General features: G+C 40.3%; 1 protein-coding gene across 1 annotated transcript in view; it reads left to right on the top strand.

The window, feature by feature from the left end:
- LOC102941655 (probable ATP-dependent RNA helicase DDX60) overlaps positions 1 to 23,579 on the top strand; it is a 72,930-nt gene extending 49,351 nt beyond the window's left edge. The window contains exons 25-32 of the mRNA XM_043545333.1: positions 1,356 to 1,500; positions 6,462 to 6,618; positions 10,866 to 11,032; positions 12,721 to 12,868; positions 17,814 to 17,956; positions 19,011 to 19,162; positions 22,880 to 22,942; positions 23,030 to 23,579. Of these exons, the coding sequence (XP_043401268.1) occupies positions 1,356 to 1,500; positions 6,462 to 6,618; positions 10,866 to 11,032; positions 12,721 to 12,868; positions 17,814 to 17,956; positions 19,011 to 19,162; positions 22,880 to 22,942; positions 23,030 to 23,120 (1,066 nt within the window). The 3' untranslated portion in view covers positions 23,121 to 23,579. The remainder of the gene's footprint in view (positions 1 to 1,355; positions 1,501 to 6,461; positions 6,619 to 10,865; positions 11,033 to 12,720; positions 12,869 to 17,813; positions 17,957 to 19,010; positions 19,163 to 22,879; positions 22,943 to 23,029) is intronic.
- Positions 23,580 to 26,182: the final 2,603 nt, after the last annotated feature.

The raw sequence follows: 26,182 nt of genomic DNA, 5'->3' as shown, positions 1-26,182 counted from the left end.
CATAAAGGGGCCATTAAAAGCTCCTTTATGAGGATTCTTCTAGAGCAGGCACATCAGAAGAGAGCCATAAGGCTGTTTTCCAAGGACCTGTTTGTAAACTCTAACACAGAAGGTGCAGGAGGCAGTGCTGCAACAAACAGCAATGTGGAGATTCTAAGCAGTGCTGCAGTCCCTAGGGCAGTCTTGGGAGGCTTCCTTAATTTAGCCAGGCCCCCAGGGCTGTCAAAGTTATGCTGGAGGCCTCTTCAGCTCCCAGAGCAGCCTAGGATTGGGAGGTGCTGTGAGTTCTGTGATGTATCTTTTAGGGTGCAGCACAGAATCTCACTCCAAAACTATAGGCCAGGCATTTTGGCAGAAAAAGTGCTTTTCTTTTGATAGCTGCTTTCCAATATAGCCAGCCTTATCTTACAACCTGAGTTTAAGGGATGGACCCCTGGAGCACGGGCTCATGTGGACTGAGGTGGTGATTGTTCCATGAAGAGTATGTTACTTCAGAGTGAATGAATGTTAAGTGTGTTTCCCTGCCTGCACTGAAAGTGTCTACAGTTGAGAGCAGCTCTTTCATTTCTGCTCCATTGTCTACCTGGAACTTGCTTATTTTTGTCAAACACTAAGACTCAGATTTTTAAAGGTATTTAGGCACCTAAGGATACATATAAGTGCCTAATGGGATTTTCGAAAGTGTCTAGGTGCCATCTTTGTAACCTCCTGGAGTGTACATTTGGGGGGCTGGAGTCTGATGTCATGATGAAATTAAATTAACTTATTTCAATGGGAGTTAGGCACCTAGTTGCTCTTGAAAATCCTAGTAGATTCCTATCTTTAGGCACCCGAATACCTTTACATATGTGGCCCAAAGTCACTCTTCCCTTTTCAGATTCATGACTTCAAATGTTTCCATTCATGTTAGCATATAACTGGTGTTAAACCCCTTTCACCTTTCTCTTCCCACACTACTGTAGCATTCTTTCACTCTTCTCTTACTGTATAGTAGAGTACCTATCCTTAGTTTGCAAGAGTATTGTACTTTCTTGGCAATATTTTCCACTTTTACATTTCTGCTTTCTTTTCAGTTTCCTCCATTTTTGTATATCATTATCCTTTTTGCCCATGTAAGTCACTTTATATTCTGCCGTATCCTTAAAAATGTTTTTGTTGCTTTGTATGAAGGCGATGATATAAAATTCAATTGATATATATTTAATGATTTGTGAATTTACATTCATTTTGAGATCTTAATGTATGAGTCACTTAAAAAGGAAATGCATATTTAAAAGTTGAAAAGTCAAAAGAGTACTTTGTAATCAATTTTAATTACAAAAAATTACTTCTTTAAAATTGTATATTTTATACAGTACCCTAAAAAAGCAGTCTTCCACTAACCTTGAGAGAATGATCCTTAATTTGAATGAAAAACAACATTTAAGGAAAAGACTTGAAAAGCTTACTAAGGTCCCTCCAGACAGTACTTATGCTAATTCTAAAGCTGTGGATAAAGAAGTGAGTAATTTATTATTGATAAACATAACTTTTGTTTTTGTTTTTAAATGTTTAAATGTAGGATTATATGTCTGATATCGCTGTACTTTATAATTGTGTGCTTAATCTGTCATGAAACTTGTCTAAATTGAAAGCACGGTCCTGCAAGATACAGAGCACCTCTAGTGAGATGCTGAGTGCCTTCACCTTCATTTGACTTTTATTTTTAAGATGGATCCAGACTCATTCATTCTCCCACTGAGATCCAGGCAGGGGAGTTACTCCAGCATTAGAGCTTCTTGTAAGTCCTGCAGACACTATGCCCTGAGGGGAGAGGATGATTTGCCCATCCGTTGGGAATTATGGAGTGTAGAAGGCAAGGAATCCATTCCTGTGAACTCTCCTCAATGCACAGCTCCATCAGTTTTTGATCTGGGACTCATATTTTTTGATTAGTTGATTAACTCACTTTGGAGCTAGCATGACTTTCCCAGTCTTGTACACATCACAAAATAGCCATATAGTGTCATTTCAGGCAAGGGTATCTATGTAGGAAAGCGTTTAGCACATACTCAACTTTATGTAACATTGACTGCCATGTTAAATTTAATATTGATGAAGTTCCATTGATACATGACAAAACACATGCTTAAGTGCTTTCTTGAACAGGAAAGAATTTAAGCATGGGTTCAAGTGCCTTATACCAATAATTCTGGATTTGGCTTTTTGAAAAGATAGATTCTGTCTTCAAACTATCGGACTAGAGAATAAGACATTCTGATGAATAAATATTTGTTTTGCAAAATGGAGTTCATCAGGATAAAACCACAAATATTGTATATGTTAAATTTCAATAAATTAGCCAATTATTTAGGTAAACAGATGATGGATGCTACCAGTTAGATTTTCTGATCATAGGACCCAATTCAGGAAACCATTTAAGCACATGCTTAAACACATATTTAAATACTTTCTGGAATCAGAGTCTTAATGCATATTTCCTCTGTGTGTGTGTGTTCGCGTGTGTGTGTGTGTGTGTGTTTATTTAAATTTCTTCAAATCATGTACATCAGCCTCTAGGTATGTAAACATTATTTTTGGAATAAATACATCCATTACAGTTACATTGGATCAAAGTACAAAAAAGTCCCAGTTTACAACAAAGAAATAAATGTTTTCCTCTCAATACACTTGTACCCCTGTAAACCCGCTACCTGAGGAAAAACCTGAGAAAATACAGAGGCCTTGCAGCATGCCATGAAAGTCAACAAAGGTGGACTTTGTCAAACCACACAATAGGGACAGTGGCTAGGAAAGGCATATTCCAGAATTGTAGATTGTAAGGATGTTTTCTCTATGACTATATTAGGTTAATTCAAGAGAAGGCTGTCTGGGGAAAACAGGCAAGAAGGAAGAGAATGGCTCAAGATAGCCACCTCTCAGAAAACAGTTAAGAGTTGTTAAGGGACAATTCCAGAACTACTAGTTATTATTTTACCTCCTCTCCAGCCAAACTATAAAACTGGTTTGGAATAGGACAGGAAAAGGACCAGACAGGACCAGGGCAGAAGGACAAAGGAACTCTGGCAAGGGCATAGGCTTGGAAGTGACATCCTGGGTCACTGCAAGCAACCCTGTCGTATAATCCCATTCATACATTTATCAAGCTCCGTTTTAAAACTGTTTAGGTTGTTGCCCCTACAACGCCAGCTGGAAGGCTCTTCCAGAATCTCACTCCTCTGAAGTTAGAAAGTTTCTTCTAATTTCCAGCCTAAATTTATTCATGGCCAGTTTATAATCATTTGTTTTTGTGCCAACATTATCCTTAACTTAAATAGCTCTTCTTCCTCCCTGGTGTTTGCCCCCCACATTCTGAATGTATAGATAGACAGCAATTATATCCTCCCTGTCAAGAGATGAAGATCCTTTTTTAATTCTGCCAGAGGAGCAGCTAGCCCTGTAACCATGACACTTTCTTAAAACCTTCAGTACCACTTCAGTCTTATACAGGTTCAGACTTAGCCAGCTAGCTCTTATCCAGACCCCAGCCTTTGATAGGTACTAGTAAGCTAATCAATATTGCACGTGAAACAGTGAAAGCTGTTTTTGAAAATATAAGCCTTTAACTTTACCTTCATGATAAGGAAATATTAACTGGTGTGCATGTTTCTTCTGTGCAGTGTCTTTCCTCATTCATTACTAATGGGTAAAGCCTCCCACTGTGGGATTCAGGATTGGTCTGGTGTTGATGCTGGAAGCTACAGGACTAAGCCCCACCCTTCAATTTAGGCCACCAGATTTTCTGCCTCTGGTGGCAGAAAAAATTGGTGGTTCAGTTTCTTCTGAGCATTTTGTTCTATAACTATAATTTTGATTTTGTTTTTGTGCAGTGGCAGCCTCATTTCAATTTATATCTCCTCTTTTATGGTGAGGCATTACCACAGTATTGAAGCTCTAACCCTCTGACTTCTCCAGTACAGCACCTCTTGAATGGGCTCCCTCTGCCTCCTACTGTCAGAGCAGAAAAGCCTTGCAAGCATCTAGCCAAGTTCAAGAGAGGCTATAGGTAGCTTTTCAGGAGTCTCAGGGAAAACTATATTCTGCTGCACAAGTATCGACCTTTGCTCTGCCGGGCATGGGGCTTGAGAGGGCAAGCTATACCCTTCAGCTACAAGCTGCTGACCCTTGCACTGCCAGGGCATGGGCTTTCAGCCAGACTGGTGTGTAAAGATTGACTCCTGCCTAAAGCCGCGACTCCACCATGGGAGGGTTGGTCAGTAGCATGAGGATTCCCATAGAGAGGAGATCCCCTCACAGTCTGCTTCAGGGTAAGTCTTGCAAACTACAGAGGCTTCAGATTGCAAAACTGTAAAAGTCATTATATCTTCATAACAATGTGTATTTTTAACGAGCAAGTGAGGTAAAAATTGGGGTTTACACCCTTTGGTTTTTGCCTTCCCACCTTGAGGGAAGTGTTTGCTAACACTTTTCTCCTCACAGGGGCTCTTTCACATGCTGTATAAGGCATATCACTCTTCTATCACCCTCCAGTCTGGCCGGCATGCAGAGAGGCCTATTACTCTTGTGAAGCTCTGTCTCAGGCTGCAGTGTAATGGGAATTGTGCCTGCCTGGTTTTCAGCCCAAAGCCTGTTGGTCTGCCAGGAGAAGGGGGCTAAGAGTATGATAGGTGGGAAAGGGTCTTTCTTTCCACGGGTTGGCTCCACACTGAAGCATAACAAACATTTCAGGCAGACTGTGATTAGAACAGAGGACTCCATTCCTCAGACAGCTGCATCATCATGGATTACAAGGAGATATGTAAAAATCCCTCCCCATGTTCAAATGACTTCAGATCTACTGAAAGGCTTGGCAAAATCTGAATTTTTAAAAATAATTTTGACAGCTAATATCAATTGTCTATTTTAAAACATTGTTTTCTATTTTTATTTATTTTAAATGTTCACAGTTGTGGAAAATTATGGGGGCTTAGATGATAATTATTTAATGATAGTAGACAATGAGGTTCAAAAAGCTAAAGCTTTATAGCTGTTAAAACACAAGTTGTCAACATCACATGTCAAAATATACACAGCAATTGTCTTTAAATCAAACTCTAATAAGTTCTCAAGCAGAACTTTTCTTGCTTTGCCTATCTGTAAATATCAATTATTATCAATGAAAATATTTTTTGCCTGTGTGTGTACGGTGAAATTGATATTTACCAATAAAAACCTAATCCTTCCAAACCTAATAACTGAGTAGTGCACTAAGAGGTACTAGGTCTCTTCTACAGTACTTACCTGGGCGCTAGACATCCTATGGAAGCAGGCAGGCATCCCTTCAGGCTCCTGGGGCCATCTAGCAGGCTATTCCCACAATCAAAGTATTCACTTTAACAGCCCTATCAGTAACATGTCTGAACAGAAACATAGACATGACCATACAGGTTCGTACCAATGGTCCATCAAGTTTATGTATCATGTCTATGACCAGTACCAGTTACTTCAGAAGAAGGCGCAACAAGAAGACAGCTATAGTGCTCTCAGAGAAGTTTTCTCATACCTCTTATTAGCAGCTTTCTTATGATTGAAGCATGAGTGTTCATATCCCTTCCAAAACCAGGGTAAAAGCTTCTAGACTTTGGCAATGGAAATAATGTTCTGGGCAGAGAAGAAGAATCTGCTGTTTTTTCAGGACAGTTCTTACATAAGGGGTTCAGAAAAGTGAGAGCTAAAGACCTCCTGATCTCTATGAAGACCTCTTTATAGTCCCCAGTTGGCCCAGAAGGCACTTCAGACTTATTAGGCAGCCAGGGAACCTACATTGCACCTGTAGAAAACACCAGATGTCTTGAAGCAGGGACGTCTTCATCCAGATCAAGTTAGCCTAGACACCGGAAGAGAAGTGTAGTTCAGGAGGGTTTCTCCATTAGCTTCCTCATACTTTTAGATATCTAGACATACCTCAGCCAGAAAATGTCATCATCTGGTCAATTTATATTTCTAATTAACAAGAAGAGAAGCTGTGCTGCAGAATGAGAAATGTCTTACATGATCATTTTCTTTCTGTTAGCAGCTTCTCTCCTCATTCAGCACACCCTGGTAGTCTGGTAAATGTCTGGAATACAATTTGTAACAAATTCAAAATTTTCTCTAAAGGGAGATTTAGATATAGACTTACCTGAAAGTTATTAATATATTATATTAGATTTTCTTAATGCTAATAATTCGTTGGTGGAGTATTGCTACAGTTTTGGAAGAACAATTCTGGTAGCCTGAGCTGGTGGGTGGGCTTAGTCTTGGAGGACTCCAGCAACAACATTGGAGCACCTCTGAATTCCACAGGTGGCCTGTATTACCTGTTAGTGAGGAGTGGGGAGAGAAGCTGCTCACAGAAAAAATTAATCAGGTAAGAATTTTCTTATTTTGTTTTACAACACTTAAATGATTGTGATTAATACTTAACATTTCTTTACATGTAGACTTTGATGGAGATCGTTCATCGAATTAGGTTTCAAAGGAAGCGTTTCCAGCTGAGAATGTTGGCACAGAAGGGTATTGGATATCATCATGCTTCAATGGCATACAAAGAAAGACAAGTCGTGGAGATGCTTTTCAGGATGGGATATATCCGGGTTGGTAACTTATAATCATTTTTATGGACAATTCCTTTATAAGGAATAATTTCATAATTTCTCATTACATTTCATTAAATCACAGCTTGACTCTCACCCATATAATTCAGATATAAATTTATTTTCATTGACTATGGTAAAATATATTGCACTTGGTTTCCCAGCATTAATTTTTAATATATTGACAGGAGAGTTCCTAAATTAGAAACAAAATATCTAAAAACTCTAAAAATAATAAATTGACTGGTTCAGGACTAAATGTTACCATCTTCAAGATTAGGGCACTGAATCAGAAAATTTTCGTAGATCTCTGCACACAAAAATAATAAGTAAACAGATACTAGATCTGCCTTTTGATTTTTATGATACTGTATGGTTATGGGTGTAGTGATTCCAAAGCCCATTTCTGCCACATTGTATCAATACAGTACCTCCATATCACAGCCTCTGTATTTACTAATTAACAGTGAAAGTTTCTTTAAAATTAAATGTGATTATATTTAGGGAAATTAACTACATAATGGCATGTTTGGAAGCACTAATGAGATAATGTTAAAACTTAATGTATGTACTTTGCATCAAATGTAGATCATGCTTTCTCATGCTGTTGAATTATTTCCAACTGTGCTGCTACTTGGCTTTAGCATTATTGAAATAGAAGCAGATTTCCCAGGGTGCAGATATTGTATGCTTTAAATTACTACTTTTTTTTATAAAACTTCATTGTAATTGTGGAGTTACAGCAGTCACTCCATAGTTAAGGCTGCAACTGGGTTGCATTATAAGGTCCCTTTTGAATCCCCATTCAATAGACCTCTATTCCTGAAGTCCCTTCCATCACCCCAGTCAAAAATGAAAATGTATTAAGATTTTTTTAAACCCAGTTTGTCTTTGATTCACCCTGTTGTTCTGTACAAAAGTACTGGAGCTGTCATGTGTTTCATCTGTGCTGAAACATACAGACAAAAACAAAGGTGAGTGAAGAAAAAACAAAGGCCCTCATCCTGTAAACATAGATGGGGGCCTAAGAATTTTTACCAAACTTCTAGTTTTCATTGATTTTCAGTCCATATTACAATATGGTTCTGGTATGTAATTAATATGGGAAGTAGGTAGATGTTTAAAATTTTCAAATTGTAGATTTGTTTAGTTTAAATGATGCCTTCATCTTAAAAATCACCCATGTGTCTGAATGTTTGTCTATTGTTACAAGTAATGCCAAAGATTATCAAAGTTGAAAGAGTTTACAGAGGAAAAAAACTTTTTGCTTTCAATGTGTTATTGCATTTGACAGCACTTTTTGTATACTCGGTATCACTAATTCTCCTGTATTACAGGTGAGGTTGGTAGCACCACCTATTATGAAGTTTGCCAGACACATCACACTCACGCTTTTGTCAAACATTAACCATTTGGGCTGACATTTTTCACGATGAGGCCTGCCTCTGCCTGAACAGGTTTGGAAAATTTCAGCCAAAGTGGTCAGGTGTTTCCAAGAATGAGGCTGCTCATGTTAAAACAGTCTGGCAACCTTTTTATCTGAAATGCTCTATCACTCCCATGCTTTGGAGCAGGGACTTGAAATTTGGCAGAGGGTGGCCTTTATGTCATGGATGTGCCTTTTGGTGGTCTCATGAAAATGTTTCCAAATTTGGCTATGGTAAAAGCTTTAAAAAATTGTGGTTTGCATGTGCTCAGTAGAAATATGCTAGACCTTAACAGCTAAAATCTCAGAAGAATCTGTTTGCACTGAGCATGCTCCAGTCCAGGGTTGCAGGGGGCTGAGCAGAACTTTTCCTGCAATGGAAACTCTGGGCTCCTGCAGTCTGTGCCAGGTCTGGGCACCTGAACTGAGAGGAAGGAGATTGTCTCTTTTGTGCTTGGTGCAGACAGTGTGGAGGAAGAAGCTTCTTGATTTCAATGCAGAGATAAGAGCCAGACTAGAGGTTGGAGGGGGAGGGAGTAGAATGGGATAAGGAGCCCGGGCAGAGGCTGGTGCTGGAGGCTGAGGGAAAAGGAGGACTGGAAGTTGCAGTGCCAGGAAGACTAGGACTGGCTGAACAAGGAAACTGTAACTGGAAGCCAGATGGGAGACACTGGGAGTGGTTGTGCAAAGAGACTGGAACTGGGCACTAGTGTGGTGGTGAGGGGAGTTGAGACAGATGAGGAGCCGGGGTGCAGAGCGAGAACTGGCATTGGCTGGGAAAAGAGACTGTGACAGGAGCTGGGGAGGGCTAAGAGTGGGACAAGGAACCAGAGAGGAGGTGGGGGATAAGATTGGATGAGGAGACTGGGACAAGGAACCAGTGTGGGTAGCAGGGTGATTCAAGGTCAGTGTGGGGAGACACACATTGTATGAGGAACAAGGGGAGGGAGAGAAATGGTATTGGCTAGGTAAGGGGGCTAGGAGAAGGGGAGAAGACTGGGACTGGGAGAGTGTCTGGGACAGGGAATGAAGCAGGGGAGATCTAAAACTGACTTGGGAGAGATCAGGACTGGGATGAGAAGCCTGAGGAGGGGAGGCTGAACTGGTTACGTGAGGTGAATAGGACTGGGATGAGGAGCCAGGACTGGGAAAGAGAAAGGACTGGGACAGATTGGAGGGGACAGAATAGAAGGGAGTTAAAGTGTAGAAGAGCCTGTGTCCACTATAGCACATTCCCTTCCAGAGCCTGCAATGGATCCCCAGATTCCTGAGTCTCACCATTCCTCTGCTGTCAGCAAATTCTGTGAAACCCACAGACAAAGTGTGTGTGTCATACCCCTCCAGTGTTGGTCCACAGAGAGGATAGCAATCTAGTATTGCTCTCAGTTATTCAGGTAGCTCAAGTGACAGAGATCTGTGTGTTGGATCTAAAGGCTCCTACTGTGTTGGTGAATCATGAGGGGTGCCAGTATTAAGCCACATGTAGAAATTCTGTTTTTTCACTTTGCCTTTTTAAAATCTTGGGAAATTATATGCACATAAACTATGTTTAAAACATTATTAAAGTTGCAAAGTCGAGCACTCAGAAGTTAAGAAATGCCAGAATTTCCCATGAAACTTTAATTGGGCCCCCCTACATCATGATACAGACTTTTTTATTACGTGACCACATTAAAAAAAAATTCCACAGGAAGCATACCTCATTTGATGCACAGGATAGACTGTCCTCTGGGGAGGTGTCAGGGTTGTTTAGTGAAAAATTGTCATCTATAGGTCCCCTGTTTCATTTATTGCAGAAGTTTGAAGGTGTGTAATGCATGAGGCAGACAACTGCAGCATGAAAAAGGATGGTCTCATGCTTAAGGCAGTTGAATACTGCCATTGAGAGTTGGATTCTATCCCTAACTCTGGCATAGAGTTCCTGTATGATGGTGGACAAGTCACTTAAACCAAACTTTTCACAGATAGTCACTACTTGTGTGTTCTTTATTTTCTGGATGCCTGAGATGAGATCCTGGTGTGTGAGTTGCAGATGTGCTGAGCACTCATAGCTGCAAATGAAGTCAACGAAAGCTGTGCTTGAATATATGAAATACTATATAATGCTAAATAATCTGAGAAAACTGGCCCTAGTCTTCTCAAACTGGGCACCCCACATTAGTGAATACTTTTGACCATATTCTCTTTGCCTCAGCTCCCTGTACATAGAAAGGAATAATTCCACCCCAGCATCTCACGGGTGTCTGTGAAAATAAATGAATGTTTGTGAATGTTTGCCTTCCTCTGCAGCACAAGACATGGGTCACTTGCTGGAGTAAATGGTGGATTCTCTGTAATTTGAAGACTTTAAATCATGATGTGAGGACTTCAGTAACTCAGCCTGAGGTTATGTGTCTATTACAGGAGGGGGTGGGTGAGGTTCTGTGGCCTTCAATGTGCAGGAGGTCAGATTAGATGATCATAATAGTCCCTTCTGGCCTTAAAGTCTATGAGTATATAAGGGCTGAATTAAGGGTGCACAGACAACTTTAAATCTAGCCTTTTCTATTTTCTGAGTACTTTGCAACCTTAATGTTCTGCTTAATGTTGCTTTTTGTATGTAATAGTAAATGAGTTGGTCAGTTTCCCTTGTTATTTATGTGGGTCTTTCACACAGCAACATGAAGAGAAATTTTTTTTAAAAAAACAGAAAAAGTGACTGTAAAAATTACTACAATTGGTAGAGAAACTCATAGACATGTATAGACCCTGAAACTACTGTACATTGAATTAATTTTTAAAATGACTAGATTCAAGTTGGAAGTGTTTGTTTAAAAGTTAAAGAGAATTTTCTTATTTTGCATATTTATTGTACTTTCTGTCTGAAATAGGCTCGACTGTTTTTTCTGAAGATGTGATGGAACAATTAGTGCTAGTGCTAGCAAATTTATTTGGAAGGAGATATCTACCAGCCTGTGCTACAAAATTTAGAAGAACATCTTGCCAGTCAAAGGTAAAGAAAAAACATTTATTATTATTTCAATTATTTAATTAACTTATTACTTGAATTGTGATAATGCTTAGAAGCTCCAATTAGGGATTGTAATCCATTATTCTACAGACAGTACATACATATAGTGAAAAGACAATTCCTTTTTGAAAGATCTAATTACTAAGGACTATAAAGCAGTAGTAATTAACCAAGAAAGGACCAGTGGGTCCTGGCTTATGTGAATAATATCAAACTATCCAAGCATTCTTTCAGAGATGACACAGCTGCTTACACAGTTCTTGTCATGCTGGTATTTTATCTTTTAAGTGTGTTGATTAAATCGTTCTTTACTAAAAATTCCAAAGACTGTTCATGTATCTCTTTCCCCAAATCAAAGTAATTCCTCCTTTCTTTCCCCACATTTTAATTTTGACCTCCAGTCTAAAGTGCTAGCATCTGTGAAATTTACAAATTGACTAGAAGAGCGTTGGCTCTAGAGATTTTAACCTTTTCTTTGGTACACCTCAGAGGTGAAAGTAAGCTGGTATGGTGCAGTACGGCGTACCGGCAAGAGCCAGTATGCCTTGCTGGACCGGACCAGCTTCCCCAGGCTGGCGCTTTAAAGGGCCCCGGGCTCCCTGCAGCGGCCCGAGCTCTGGGCCCTTTAAAGTGCCGCCTGAGCCCCGCTGCCAGAGCCCCTGGGGTAGCTGTGGCAGGGCTCTGGCCAGGCTTTATAGGGCCTGGGGCTCCAAGGGTGATTTAAAGGCCCGGGGGCTCCCAGCCGCAGCCGGAGCCCTGGGGCCTTTAAAGGCCACACCTCTTCTGGTTGAGGCCACGCCCCCCTGCTCAGGACTCTGGAGTACCGGTAAGTCCTTTAAGTTACTTTCACCCCTGGTACACCTAGATCCAAACTTAGGATCAAACCTTTTAGAAGTGTGATAATGTAATAAAATGGGCAGTAACATTGATTATGCACAGGGGAAGGGCAGGGGGAGGGCAGAAGAGGGGAGCCTCCATTAAATGTAGTCACTGGTAGCTCTTCCACCCAAACAATACATATTTGGGACTTCAAGTGATTTTGGATGAAACCAGCTGGGGATGGGCTAAAAGGACAGAGCCAGAGAACAGCCAGTGTATGTGGAGCTACTCCTCTAGCCATCTTTTTAATATCTAAGCAGGAAAAGAACATTTTTAATTTTCAGTGTATAGCTTCTAACCTCTTAGGAGATGTTATTGGAGAGCTGTGACCAGTGGCAGCAAAGCAGCAGAAGCATTCATGTTGCTAGGGTGCCTGTGGAAGGTCAGGCACTGAGATGTGCAGGGCTGGCATAGGGATTCCTTGTGGGTTCTTGAGCTATGTGCAGTCACTGCCCCACTCCCCTCCCGCCCTCCATTTGCACCAGCATGAATCCCTCATGTCAAGGGGAATTATATGCTGAGCTCTCTGTGAGTAGAAGCTCTGGAAATTCCATACATTGTTATGTGAAAGCCATATTCAGCTTTAAGTTTTGTTCATTGTAGACCAACTCCAGGTGTCTAAAGTTGGGCATTTTAAAGATTTGGGCTAAGGTATTTGGCACTATAGTCTTTCCAGTGTGTGCATGTGATCTTCACAAATGTTGTGTGTATGCATCAAGGTAGGACTAATGCACCTTAGATACACAGAAATAGTTTACCTAAATAAGGTAATAAACTGTATGTTATTTCAGGTGTTTCTAGAAGATCTTCCAGAAGAGTTTGCTGCTGCTGTTCATGAATACAACTGCAAAATAGAGAAGAATTTTGGTTGTTTTCTTCTAACAGTTGCCAAGCTGGCTGACATGAAACAAGAATACCAACTTCCTTTATCAAAGATAGGTAGGCACTGGGAACACATATGCATATTAATGTGGATACAAGCTATATTGTGAATGACTGATAGTTTTGATAATGGGAACTTAGGTGAATGAAATGTTATGCAACTAAAGGCTGGTGAATTCAGCCAACCTAATACAGAGATGTAAGTTCCATTGCTTCTTTCATTCTACAGTAGGTACTGTAGTTGTAGATTATATTGAGATATTGGAGGTGTTATGGGGTGTAGGAATGTGGCATATGGGTTAGCTGCTATTCTTTCAGGATTCAGGGAATAAGAATAAAATCAAAGATATTCCTTTATGAAAGGGAAAAAAGTGCCAGAACCCCTAAATTGCCTTGTCTTGTGCAGAAAAAAGCTAAACAGGCAATTATCTATCAGCTCAAAAATCCAGTCAGAACTTCTGAGGTATGTTATGATACAATAATGGTTTTCAGGGTGTACTACAAACATTAATCCTCACATCATCCTAATGAAATAGATAGGTAACCCATTATAGATGAGCATTGTACCAGGAGTAAAACAACTGAATTCCTCATAAGCCAATAAGCAATCTTCGGCAGTCAGAAAGCAATATGAAAAGACATCATCATAAGATTACAGAGCCCTAGATTTTCACCTAGTCAAATTGATTGACTGGCTGCATATTATCATATGGCTTCCTGGAAAGAAAGATGCTAGGTGGACTAATTAAATGTTGCTTTGTTTGACAAGGATGGATATTATACCTTATAACGCCCCCCCCTAAATATTTAGTATTTTAGGGTGTTGCCTGACCCTTTTTAAAGGTTAATAATATTTGTATTAATTGTCAATTAATCAGAAGGTTCTGGTCCAAGAATCAGGCTACACAGAACTAAAACAAATAAGTTCAGTATCTTGCAGGGACCCTCAGGGTGTATGGCAAGGACCTTCACATTGAGAACAAAGCAAAGCATTAGAGATCTTTATTAAACTAAGGAATAAAGCCAGAAAATCTCCACGCCACATAGAAAGATAGGAGTAATACAGTATTGGGGATATCAGTGGTATCATTCTTTGCATAATCTCTTAGTTCTGCATACTTACACTGTTCCTTGAGGAGCTGGTGGTAAGAGACAAAGTACAGCCCTGTCTCTGGCATGCCAAATGAGTCAGATGGTCCAGGTTCCTCAATGGCTGAGATTGATGGTAGGGCTGAAGGGTCAAATGATGGAAAAAGCTAACAGTGACGGAGAAGCCAAGCTAACTGTACATGGTAGTTTGCCCCCTTATGGGGCCTGAGCACCATTATGAATATTCATGATAGTACTCAACCTTCCATCCCCAAATCTAACTTTCTCACCCACATAATATTGAGGTGTACTTATTCTAGAAGTTAACATATTAATACATATTAGTGTCATTTAGCTCATTATCAAATCCGTCACTTCTTGCTTAAGCTGGTGTACAGTTATTACTTCCAATTCTTGCGGTGTTTCTGCAGTTGCCGTTTACCATTAAGTTCCAACTCCGACCATTACGTAAGCTATCCTTAGTTCCCCAATATCTAAGAGTAACTGTCAGACCATTTATCTCTGCCAAATGTCACAGGCCGATTATACTTATGCTAACTTGCTGAAGCTAATGTCTTACAGGATACAGGCCTGTAGGTTCCTTGCATTAAAGCTGAATATAATAAAGGCTAAGCTAGCCCTATTGGCTACAAGCGGAGATCTTTTTTTTCAGATGGGGCACAACATGAATTGTAGATTAAACTGTATTCATTCCATAGGTCTAATCCCTTTTCACATTAGTGTAATGGTTCTCAGCCTCTTTTGATCTATAACAAACAAAATGGTCAACAAAATCATCCTACAGCCCATCATATCCCGTGATCTATTTTGGGTACAAAGGTGTGACCGGGTTTCTACATGGGCCACATTGAGGATGCTATACTCCAGGCAGACTGCAAAGAATAGGGTAGACAATCCCCAAACTGGGGTTTATTCTATAGTTAGATTCAACAAGCCAATAACAAAACAGCTTCTGTAATACCACACTGGTTACCAAGAAGCCAAGTACAGTCCCCTTTAAGCAATCCAGCCCTTGATGCCCCATTCCGCCCCCCCCCCCCCCATCTAGACAGCCAAGTCTAATTTAGTGAGAGGTTATAGAAAATCTGATTCACCATATGTGTGGTTCATCAAACCCAAAGGACTGGACGCTGATCCTCAGGTTAATATGAGTCTCAGATCTTATCCAATAATCACTCAGATGCCAGTAATTAAAACTAAAGGTTTTAATAATAAAAAGAAGAAGAAGGAAAAATGTTGCCGTGGTTAAGAGATCAGTATATGTGCAGAGATGTGAAAAGTCCTCATATTAGTTTCATAGCAGAGATGCTGAGGCTGCTGATTTGTAAAAGTCTTTTTGGAATCAATTAAAAATGTTATAGTGCAATAGGCAGTCCAGGTGTAGAGTTTGTTCAAATTCTTCCATGAGCATTCCAGGGTAAATCCAGAATAAACCTAGAGACCTCAGTGTTGTGGCTTAGACCTTCCCTATTAAAGTTTAAGCAGACCTGAGATAAAAAGGATCAGTCCCGAAGCTTGCTTTATAGTTCTCTACAAGCTGATAGGCCTCTTGACAGCAATTGTCGCAGCAGGACCTTCCCCCGATGAAGAATAGGCAGTGCAGATTGTTGCTGTGAAGCTAATCTTCTATTTCCTGTGTATACACAGGTAGACTAGTTGCATTTATTAACATGGGGCAATTAGCCATTCAAACGATCAAGACAGTTCATTATAGCATGATAATTAAGCTGAAAATAATGTAAATAATATTATTAGTTCCTGTAGTATCTTATATCTTTAATTTTGAGGTTAACTGAATCATCCACATACATAATATAGGGCCGTTAAGACATGAAAGGAAATTAGCATCTACAAGCTAATCTTATTACATTTGTTAAACTTCTAAGATATAGGTAAACATAAACAAATACACATAGCATCTACCCTTGATTTCTATTACTACAAATAAATGGGTTCATGATTGCTGGTCTGGGACATATCTTTGAACTGTAGATATACAAGTAGCTTGTCTTGGTTACATTTCAGTGACTCTTGTTTAATTGTTATGGGTCATATCCAAGTTGACCAGTCTGTTAGTGTCACAAAAGGATTGAATAATTTTGGTCACCGTGTAGGTTTTTTTTTTCTGCCGCTTTGTGGATTGCAGATCAAAAAAGGTTTGGGGGAGGGCCTTCTAGGAGAGTGTGCTGATGCTTTTAAGGATGGGGAGAGGAGAAGAGGCTGGTGTTTCTGAGTTGGGAGAGTCATCTAGGTGAGGGGGACTGGTGGTCTTGGTGTGAGAGACTGTAAGGGGAGGGAGCTGGTACTGCTGGGCAGCGCTCAAATTGGGGACAAAAAAATAAAACTCACTCACCCAGGTTCCACCTACAAACCACTCTTCCTATCTGAGATGTTCAAATGAGATGCCACTCACAATACACTGTGCTAATGTTCAAAATGGGATCACATGCTCTGATAGGCTCCTACTGTCACCTCAGCTTTGCCTCCTTCGCAGGATTCCAACACAGCTCTGGGCAGGGCAAGTTTAAGGCAAATAGATAACGCACACATCCCTTGGGCCCCAGCTGTCAGTCGTGTGTTGACATCAGAATCTCAGCTTTCATTTAAAGAAAGGGTCTAGCCCTAATAATGGGAAAGATAAGGCTGAAAATGTGACCCAAATGTCATTGATCCAGTGATGACTGCCTGGTTCTGCAGACAGCTTCCTGCAGAGGGATGACAAGCAGCCACTAGAGCTGGAGGAAAGCTGCCTGGTTTCACCACCACCATCAGGTCTATGCTCCTCTGGATGGATAGCAGGATCACAACAGACTTCCAGTGTAATCAGGTCACAGGCAGTAAGAGGCAGAGCAGGGAGAAGATGGCGGCAGCAGCAGGAACCACCATACAATTCCAGATGGGCTGCTCCTTCCTTTCCATCTAGGCTCCTGTTGATTCCTAACAACCATAGAATTTTGCAGCTCTCAGGCAGCTGGGTGCGACCCACTGAGCCTTCCAAAGTGGTTCATGCCCTGTCAGTTATGAAGTGCTGCATTGGTGGTTATCTGCAAGAATGATGTGAAATACCAGTGTTTTGTCATGTTAATATTGAAATTATTTATTTTAATAATTAAGGAAATGCTTTGCACTGTTGGAGAAACCCAAATACTGATTTATTAATTGGTGAATATTTATTTATTTGTGGTACAAGTAATTGTAAATTAGTGGGGGTGGTGTCACAAACCAGGAAATTGACGCTTCGACTGGTTTGTGTGTGCAACTAAATGCTCAAGAGAAAATTGTGGCTTCATCAGACAGCCTCTTTCATAATACCCTGGGCATTTACATTAGGGATTATTTTTTATGTGCAGGGAATACAGGATCACACTCATGGATTAGTTCCTCAGTGCCACCCTCTGCAGGTTCCATTCCTCCAGTCCCCTCATTGTTGCTTCTCTTTAATCATCTCAGGAACAGCTGTTCCTTTGTGCTCCCTTTTCCCTATAGGAACTGTAATCATATCTCTTTAAAGATATTTCAATGAGCCCATTTTCTCACTATTTCAGTGTGTTTAGTGTGCACTATTATTTTGACCCTAGTTTAAAATTTTTTTTAAAGGTAGCAGGAAAAAAAAGATATTTGAGGTGGTTAATTTTAGTTTAAAAAAAAAATCAATCATATGGTAAGTCTTAATCAGTTTTAGCAAGACCCAGGATATCTTAGGTTTAATTTTTGAAGCATTAGGGAGACTTATACTTTACACACAGTTCCAAACTAATTGAGATTTTGATAGTTAAAATTACCTATTAAAACTGAAAAAAATTAACTGCTTTTCAAATGCACTGATTATTAAAGGGCACTTGAGCTTGTGAAAATTTTATTACATTCACATTTTAAAACTTGTTCTTATTAGATTTTACACATAAAGAATGTGATAACTCTGAACTGACATCTCATTTGATGAATAGCACCAAAAGCATAGCTTCTGTGTCACCTTTCACATGCCTGTCTGGAACCGTTGACCAGGATTTATTTGATGCTGAGAATGTTAATGAAGTAAGTTATTTTTTGTAGAGAGGGCCTCAAAATCAGAAGGAGATGGATCACTTGATGATTACCTGTTCTGTTCATTCCCTCTGAAGCACCTGACATTGGCCACTGTCAGAAGACAGGATACTGGGCTAGATGGACCTTTGGTCTGATGCAGTATGGCCGTTATGTTCTGCATCTGAATTTCATTCTGGGGGAGAGGGTAATTCTTAACTTCTCTATGGCCCCTTTGCACCAATTATGAAGCAGCCATTAAGACTCTTAGTGAAGACCTCTAGTAAAGAGGGCGTTACAGAGTAAGTTGGGGGTGGGGAAAAAGGCATTAGCTGGGGGTGTTCTTACATAAGCTATGAAGTGTATAGGCTATAGCAGTCATCGTGTAAGTTAGGTCTACTGTCACAGCAACCCTACCCAACCCCAACATACAGGAAGTGCAAGCTGTCTCCCTTTAGGGTGCAGCCCAGTGCAAGGACCATCCCCAGGCTACAGCAGAACCCCTATTTCTATAATAGACTAAAGTAAATCCCCACCTCCTAACACTCCTGAAATTGGGAGCAGGAAATACAAGTCCACCACCAAACAGTTCCATGTTTTAAGGTGTTTGAGTTTGGAGTTCATATTCAGCCCATTTCAGACAGATCTGAACACATTCTCTGTATGTGGGTCAAAAGCCACCCCAAATTCAGAAACATCTCATGGATAAGGTAGTGCTGAATGTTGAGAGAGCAGTCTAGGGCAGCCCAGAGTCATGCTGCCCTGTAAGCTACTGCAACACCACGGGGCCTTTGTTGCAATCTATAGAGCTCAGAACACCTATCAATTACAGGCCAAAACTCCAGGTACTTCAACATAGAAAATGAAAATTGACCCTCTGCAAGTGCAAAGGGTCTGCTATATCAACCCACAGACAACATGATCCTAAATTTTCAGAGTGGCACAGATTATAGACATGCAACTCCTTTTAGCAATAGGTCTAAAATCCTAGAGTGCATACAATAATTAGTAACACACCAAAAGTATCATAAACACAAACATTTGAAAAACAATTGTATTTTCTCAGGCTGTCTTGCGTACAATTGGTGTTAATGTCAGAAATGCTCCTCTGTGTTGGTTGGAGAAATATGATAATCAAGGAAGAAGAATGCCACTGAATGCTTATGCCCTTGACTTCTTTAAACATGGCTCCTTGATTGCAGTGACAAGAGATAACTGGTATGGACTTCTTGTTTAATTTGAATACTTTGCTGCAAAGTTGTAATGGCTGAATATCTTTTGAACATGGGATATAAGTTAACTACCTGCAATTGCATAGCCACAAAATATAGGACAGGATCCCTCCCTTGTCATGATTATCCACTAGCATAGAATTTTTCCTTATTAAAATATTAAGTTTCTGGTATTTATAGTTACAAACTTCCAAGTGTGAACAGTGTGACTTGCTGAGGCTACATACGTCAGAAGCGTGAACAGGCCTCTTCATTTAAGTAGCAAGTAGTAGTAAAACCTAAAAATGGCAATTTAAATGTCAACTCATGATCACAACTTCAATTCCAATCATTGTGGCTAATGTACTTAGCCTACAAATGCACACCACCTCCCACTGTGTCCCAAGCATCAAACACTTCTACTATCTCCATCTCCTCTCAGACTGCTAAGATTTCCAGCTTCCCCTGACAACTAGGCCTGGCATACACTACAGAGTTATGTTGATGTAAGGCAGCTTACGGGGACTTAATGTCAGTTTCTATACTAGAGCGTTCCTCCCACTGATGTAACTTGCCTGCTACGTCAACTTAATCAGCGTAGACACTGCATTGCTTACGTCAATTTAACTGGTCTCCAGGCACCAGAGAACCAAGCAGGTGCCTGGGGTGGCAAATGTAAAGGGGCGGCAGGACGTCGGGCTCTGGGGCGGCAATCCGCCTTCGGTGGTGGTGGGAATTCAGCGGCCACTCCGTCACAGCGCGTTTCGCTCTCAGCGGCAATTCGGCGACGGGAACACGACTCTTCTTCAGTTGCTGGCAGCACTTTGGCTGCTGCACCATTATTCCGCCTCCGTGTTCAGCAGGTGGCAAGGCTTTTTTTTTTTTTTTTTTTTTTTGCCGTTTGGGGTGGCAAAAACGCTGGAGCTGGCCCTGTGTCACGCAATGCACATTGTGATCTCTCTGGTCCTTGTTTTCAACTCCGCTGCCCAGAGCCAAATCTCTTTTAGGCCCTCTCTTTTCTTCTTTTACTGCTACACTCTTCTTTCTGGCCTACCAAACACACACAGCCTACGAGCCCACATCAGTGCATTCAACACACATTTGCTAAACTCATCTTCCTTGCCTGTGAATTTGATCGGATTACTTGCCTATGAATATTTTTGAATCCCTCTGCTGGCTCCCTCTGCTCTTTTATCACATTTAAGTTTCTTGTCATTGCCTTCAAAGTTTGGTTTACCTCTCTCAACTTATCCTCTTTGGTCAAGCTTTGCAAAGCCTCCTGCCCGATCCATTCTCTGCCTTGTTCTCAGCTTCTTGTTCAGTCACTTCCATACTATGTCATGCAGCCCCTTAGATATAGTACTATTCTAAGCTCATCTCCCTTCTCCATATTTAAGGTCTACACAGAGTTAATGTGTTGTTAAGCCAAGGTGTGAATCTACAGCACACGAGCTTGCCATGCAGTAACCACCCATGTGGGCCCTGCTACAGCACACTATGGAACTTTTAGAGCACTGTACCATGGTCAACATGGGACTTGACTGCGCAGCAAGCTAGCATGCTGTAGATTCACACCCTGACTTGCCACACACACTAATTTACCATGTCAACAAGTCCTAAATTGCTCTGATAGGCTTATTTCTCCCCTGCTGCCCTATTGTGAATCTAGTTAACTTGTACAAAAATTTCCTGTTTTCCCCCAACCTGTGTATACTTGTCTGTCTTTTGATTGCTAGCTCCTTAGAGATCATTCATCTTCAAATGTTTGACAGATGCTTAGTACATTGTTTATAGTAGTGCTCACAATGTTTTCTATACAAAATTCTGAAACACAGTGAAAACAGAAATATGGGGCAATACAAATAGTTGAGTTTATATCAACAGAAAGAGTGTACTGAAACATCACAAATGTTAATTTACCTGAAGCTGATGCAAAATTTCCAGCCACTGCATGGAATATTGCACTAATAACCTGAGGGCCTTTCTGCAGAATTCAGTTTATTTGCCTATAGACAAAACAGCTAGTCTTTGATCTCTTCTTATTCCTAATGTAGACAATATATTGGTCTGAATCATAGACTATCAGGTTTGGAAGGGACCTCAGGCGGTCATCTAGTCCAACCTCCTGCTCAAAGCAGGACCAATCCCCAACTAAATCATCCCAGCCAGGGCTTTTTCAAGTCTGACCTTAAAAATATCTAAGGAAGGAGATTCCACCACCTCCCTAGGTAACGCATTCCAGTGTTTCACCACCCTCCTAGTGAAAAAGTTTTTCCTAATATCCAGCCTAAACCTCCCCCACTGCAACTTGAGAGCATTACTCCTTGTTCTGTCATCAGCTACCACTGAGAACAGTCTAGATCCATCCTCTTTGGAACCCCCTCTCAGGTAGTTGAAAGCAGCTATCAAATCCCCCCTTATTCTTCTCTTCTGCAGACTAAACAATCCCAGTTCCCTCAGCCTCTCCTCATAACTCATGTGTTCCAGTCCCCTAATAATTTTTGTTGCCCTCCGCTGGACTCTTTCCAGTTTTTCCACATCCTTTTTGTAGTGTGGGGCCCAAAACTGGACACAGTACTCCAGATGAGGCCTCACCAATGTCGAATAGAGGGGAACGATCACATCCCTCGATCTCCTGGCAATGCCCCTACATATACATCCCAAAATGCCATTGGCCTTCTTGGCAACAAGGGCACACTGTTGACTCATATCCAGCTTCTTGTCCACTGTAACCCCTAGGTCCTTTTCTGCAGAACTGCTGCCGAGCCATTCGGTCCCTAGTCTGTAGCGGTACATGGGATTCTTCCGTCGTAAGTGCAGGACTCTGCACTTGTCCTTGTTGAACCTCATCAGATTTCTTTTGGCCCAATCCTCTAATTTGTCTAGGGCCCTCTGTATCCTATCCCTATCCTCCAGCGTATCCTCTACCTCTCCTCCCAGTTTAGTGTCATCTGCAAACTTGCTGAGGGTGCAATCTACACCATCCTCCAGATCATTGAAGATATCATGAAGATATTGAACAAAACCGGCCTGAGGACTGACCCTTGGGGCACTCCACTTGATACCCACTGCCAACTAGACATGGAGCCATTGATCACTACCTGTTGAGCCCGACAATTTAGCCAGCTTTCTGTCCACCTTATAGTCCACTCATCCAGCCCGTACTTCTTTAACTTTCTGGCAAGAATACTATGGGAGACCGTGTCAAAACCTTTGCTAAAGTCAAGGAACAACACGTCCACTGCTTTCCCCTCATCCACAGAGCCAGTTATCTCGTCATAGAAGGCAATTAGATTAGTCAGGCATGACTTGCCCTTGGTGAATCCATGCTGACTGTTCCACTTTCTATTACAGTTTAGATAACTTTATTGGATAGAAAACAGCTAACAAATGCATTAAATAACTATTTCCCCAGATGTGTTTTTACTCTTTTCTAATGTTTTGAATACTTTAATAGGTTATGCATGATTATGTAAATATGTATAATCTTACTCTCTGTACAGCAACTTTGTTTTGCCTGAATTATGAGCTCAATTTTGAAATTAATTTCCTATTAATCTGCTAAAGTTAGACTTATTGATCTTTGTGGCCTCGTGTAAGGGCTGTCTGTTTACTCTGGACTTTGCCTACCGGCTGAGAGCAATGAGAGAGGAGTTATAGAGTAGTAACAAGTTTCCTTTTAATAACCATTTAAAATAATTTGAGATTTTTTCCCCTTTCCTAGGTTAAATGAAGGAGATGCTTACAATCTACTCAAAGATTTTTCACTTCTTATTAAAGCAATCAGGTATGATATACATATGTACTGACAAAACAGAATTTTAATATATATCTATTAAGCAATTTTAACACTTTTTTTGTTTTTTTGAAATAGAACATCCTTAGGTGAACTTTGTGATGATCCAAATGACAATGTTGTACTTGCATTTCAACAACTGAGTGAAAGCTACTGTGAAAAACTGTAGTCTGAGCATCACATACTCTGTAAAGCATGAAGAAATGACAGTAACATAATCTTCTGGATGGAAGACCTGGACAAAAAATAGTTTTAGCAGCTAATTTAAGCTAAGTGAGTAGAGGATGATCACTCTTCATTCTCAAACACACTTGGAATAAAATTACAATAGATGTATTGGGTTTTAGTCAGTAAGGCATAGGTTCATTTTCTTTTAATTATAAATATAAATGATTTTTAAAACTTGTACTATACTTGTGAGGATTAATTTAAAACAGATGTCTTAAGATTGAACCATTAGTGGTTCTGTAACAAAGGATGACACTAGACAATTGTATCATTTTTCAAATTAAAATTTGTTTTAACCAGCGTTTTTTGAAGTGTCTATATACACTTGGAAGTTTCTAGGGACAGCTACTTGTAGCTCACTCTGTCATTAACCGATGTCTACAGGGGACATGCAAGTCACTGTACACTAATAAACCACGTTAAACTGCTGTGAGGATGCTCTCACACAAGCGTCAATTAGCCTGGCCTTTAATTTATGCATACTGACTTCACACTTATCTGATTTATCCTCCTTACCTGACCTATGACCTTGTAGAGACAACCCTTTGAAAATGCTGGAGCATCTCTATTCTCCAAAAAGATCCTGCATGACATCTGCAAAGTTATCTTAAGTAGGCAGCACTAAAGCTAGCAGCAAATTGTTCACACAGGCTTGTGCTACGTGTCAGCAGGTAGACTTTGCCCATATCTACACCCACATATGCAAATAGTTTCAGCCACTTAAGTGGTACATTGCCCTTCATGGAAATACTTATTCAGAATATCCAAGTAGAGATTTACACCAGTTAACTAAACTGTTTGTCTAAAGAGAAGGCTCGACCGTGGGAGGTCCCTCACAAGAGTACATTTTTTTTTAGCTATTAGGATGATTTTCAGATGTCCCATATTGTCTTAATCCAATTATTTTTTAAAAATACATAAAGTTGGAGCCTATCAACCTTGGCAGTGGATCCTAAATAAGTTATTTGCTTTAATTATTCATAATCAGACAAGTGGAACCTAGCTTGTATCAAACTTCAGGGAAGGATAGTGAAACAAAGCTTCAGCAATCACTCTAGTAGTCTTGCATTCTTTCAATTACTAGAGAAAATGGTTTGTAGCCTAGAATATGAGGAATTGGAGATGTTATTAAAGCTTTAGGTTGAGATTTTTAAAGACACCTAGGGATCTGGATGCCTAGTTTTCATTAATAATTAATGGTGCTTTAGTGTGAGATTTTCAAAAGAGCTCAGTAATGGCCTGTTCCTGTAACCACTGGAATAAATGACAACCCCATTGGCTGCAATGATAGCAGTTAGTTCAATCTTGAGTGATCTGAACAATCCACGCTAAAGATGTGAACTGAAAAAAAAAAAAAAAATGAAGCCAGATACAGCTAGCACATGACCAAGTACTGCTAACATGCACTGTAGTAAAAGCCAACTGGTGTCCAACTATGAAAATGGCTGCTTGGCACCGGCTGACTTGTGTGAAGTTCAATTTATCTAGCTCATCCATACCAGATAAAGTACTTAGTACCCCATTTAAGTCTGACAGAATGTCTGAAATCATACTTTCCTGAAATAGAAATAAGCTCTAAGAGCTCGTCTACACTTGAAATGTTACAGCAGCACAACTGCTGCAGTGCTTCAATGTAGATACTACCTATGCCAATGGGAGGGGTTCTCCTATCAGCCCAGGTAATCCACCTCTCTGCAAGTAACCAGAGTTAAGGTGAGTATAGCTAGGTCTTTCGGGGTGTGGATTTTTTTCAGGCCCAAGAGAGGTAGCTATGCCAATATATGTTCTCAACATACACCAGCCCTAACAGAAGTCCGAATGCTGCTACTTCAGTCCCATAAGAGGGACTTTTCTGAAGAGAAATAGTATTTTACTAGTGTATTAGAATACACAGAGTGGACAGCCAACTGGTCCTTTTACTATAGCATTCCATATGAACATTCCAATGGATGGCTATCTTATAAGCATGCTCTTTTGGTTTAAGGGAGAAATCACTAAGGTAGCTCTTTACTGAGATCAAAGGAAAAAAACTTCTCCAACACCACTACACAAGTCTATTAGATCTGCAGAAAAGTTGTTAGTATTACACAATAAAAGCATGGAAGAGGAATGCACTATGTTGTCACCAATAAAATCATTCTATAGAATGAATGTTCAGGGGATTCTATGAAATTTCTGCTTCAGCATATTTAGGTTTTTGCTATGTTCTAATTAAAAAAAAAAAGATTACTTTCATATCAACAGTAGCATACAGGCAGAGAGGTAAATTTGCTTCCAAGTAATGGGTTATTCATTTAAGAGAATGAAAGGACGATTAAGACCTTGTGGAGTAGTTTGAAGTCACAGGATCGACTTGCTTAGAGTCCAATCCTGCAATTTATTCTGAGTGTGAGCCTATACCGCTGAAGTCAAAAAGAGCTGTTATTGACTTGAGATCAGTGGCACCCAATTAGCCCGTAAGACACAGAACAATTCCGAGTTTTTCTTTCTAGCACAGTATGGATGCTTCCCCCAATAATTCAGCTTCATTGTCTACCTGTATCTCACACTCAGAAGACTTACAAGGGAAAAACCTATGGTCATGGCTCGAACACTGTTCCAAGCACATTTAGGACTGCTTCAGCCTCTACCTAACCATATACTTTCAGGAGCCATTCACAAGGATCAGGGCTCCCTTCTGGGTCTCAGATGCAGTTTGTTAAAAGATGCTTTGCAACTCAGGATTATTTCAGTTTAGAAGTGCACGTGCTGTCTACTAAATGTCTACTTTAGCTTCCACTAGCACTACTGCAATGGCAAAAAATAAAATTCTAATTTCCAGAATTATCTTCACATACAAAAAGTCTCTGGTTTCATTAATGGGGACCCATACACATTGGCCTACATGTAAACTATAAACTACATGAGAAATAGCATGCTACTGTTAAAAAGTTACAAACTCAAATAATCAAATCACTTGAGTGTAATTAAATTACAAGACAAAAACAGACTGGAACAAGTTAC

The sequence above is a fragment of the Chelonia mydas genome, chromosome 4 (assembly GCF_015237465.2).
Source record: "Chelonia mydas isolate rCheMyd1 chromosome 4, rCheMyd1.pri.v2, whole genome shotgun sequence".
In the NCBI taxonomy this organism is placed as follows: Eukaryota; Metazoa; Chordata; order Testudines; family Cheloniidae; genus Chelonia; species Chelonia mydas.
This window is presented reverse-complemented; position numbering and strand designations above follow the sequence as displayed.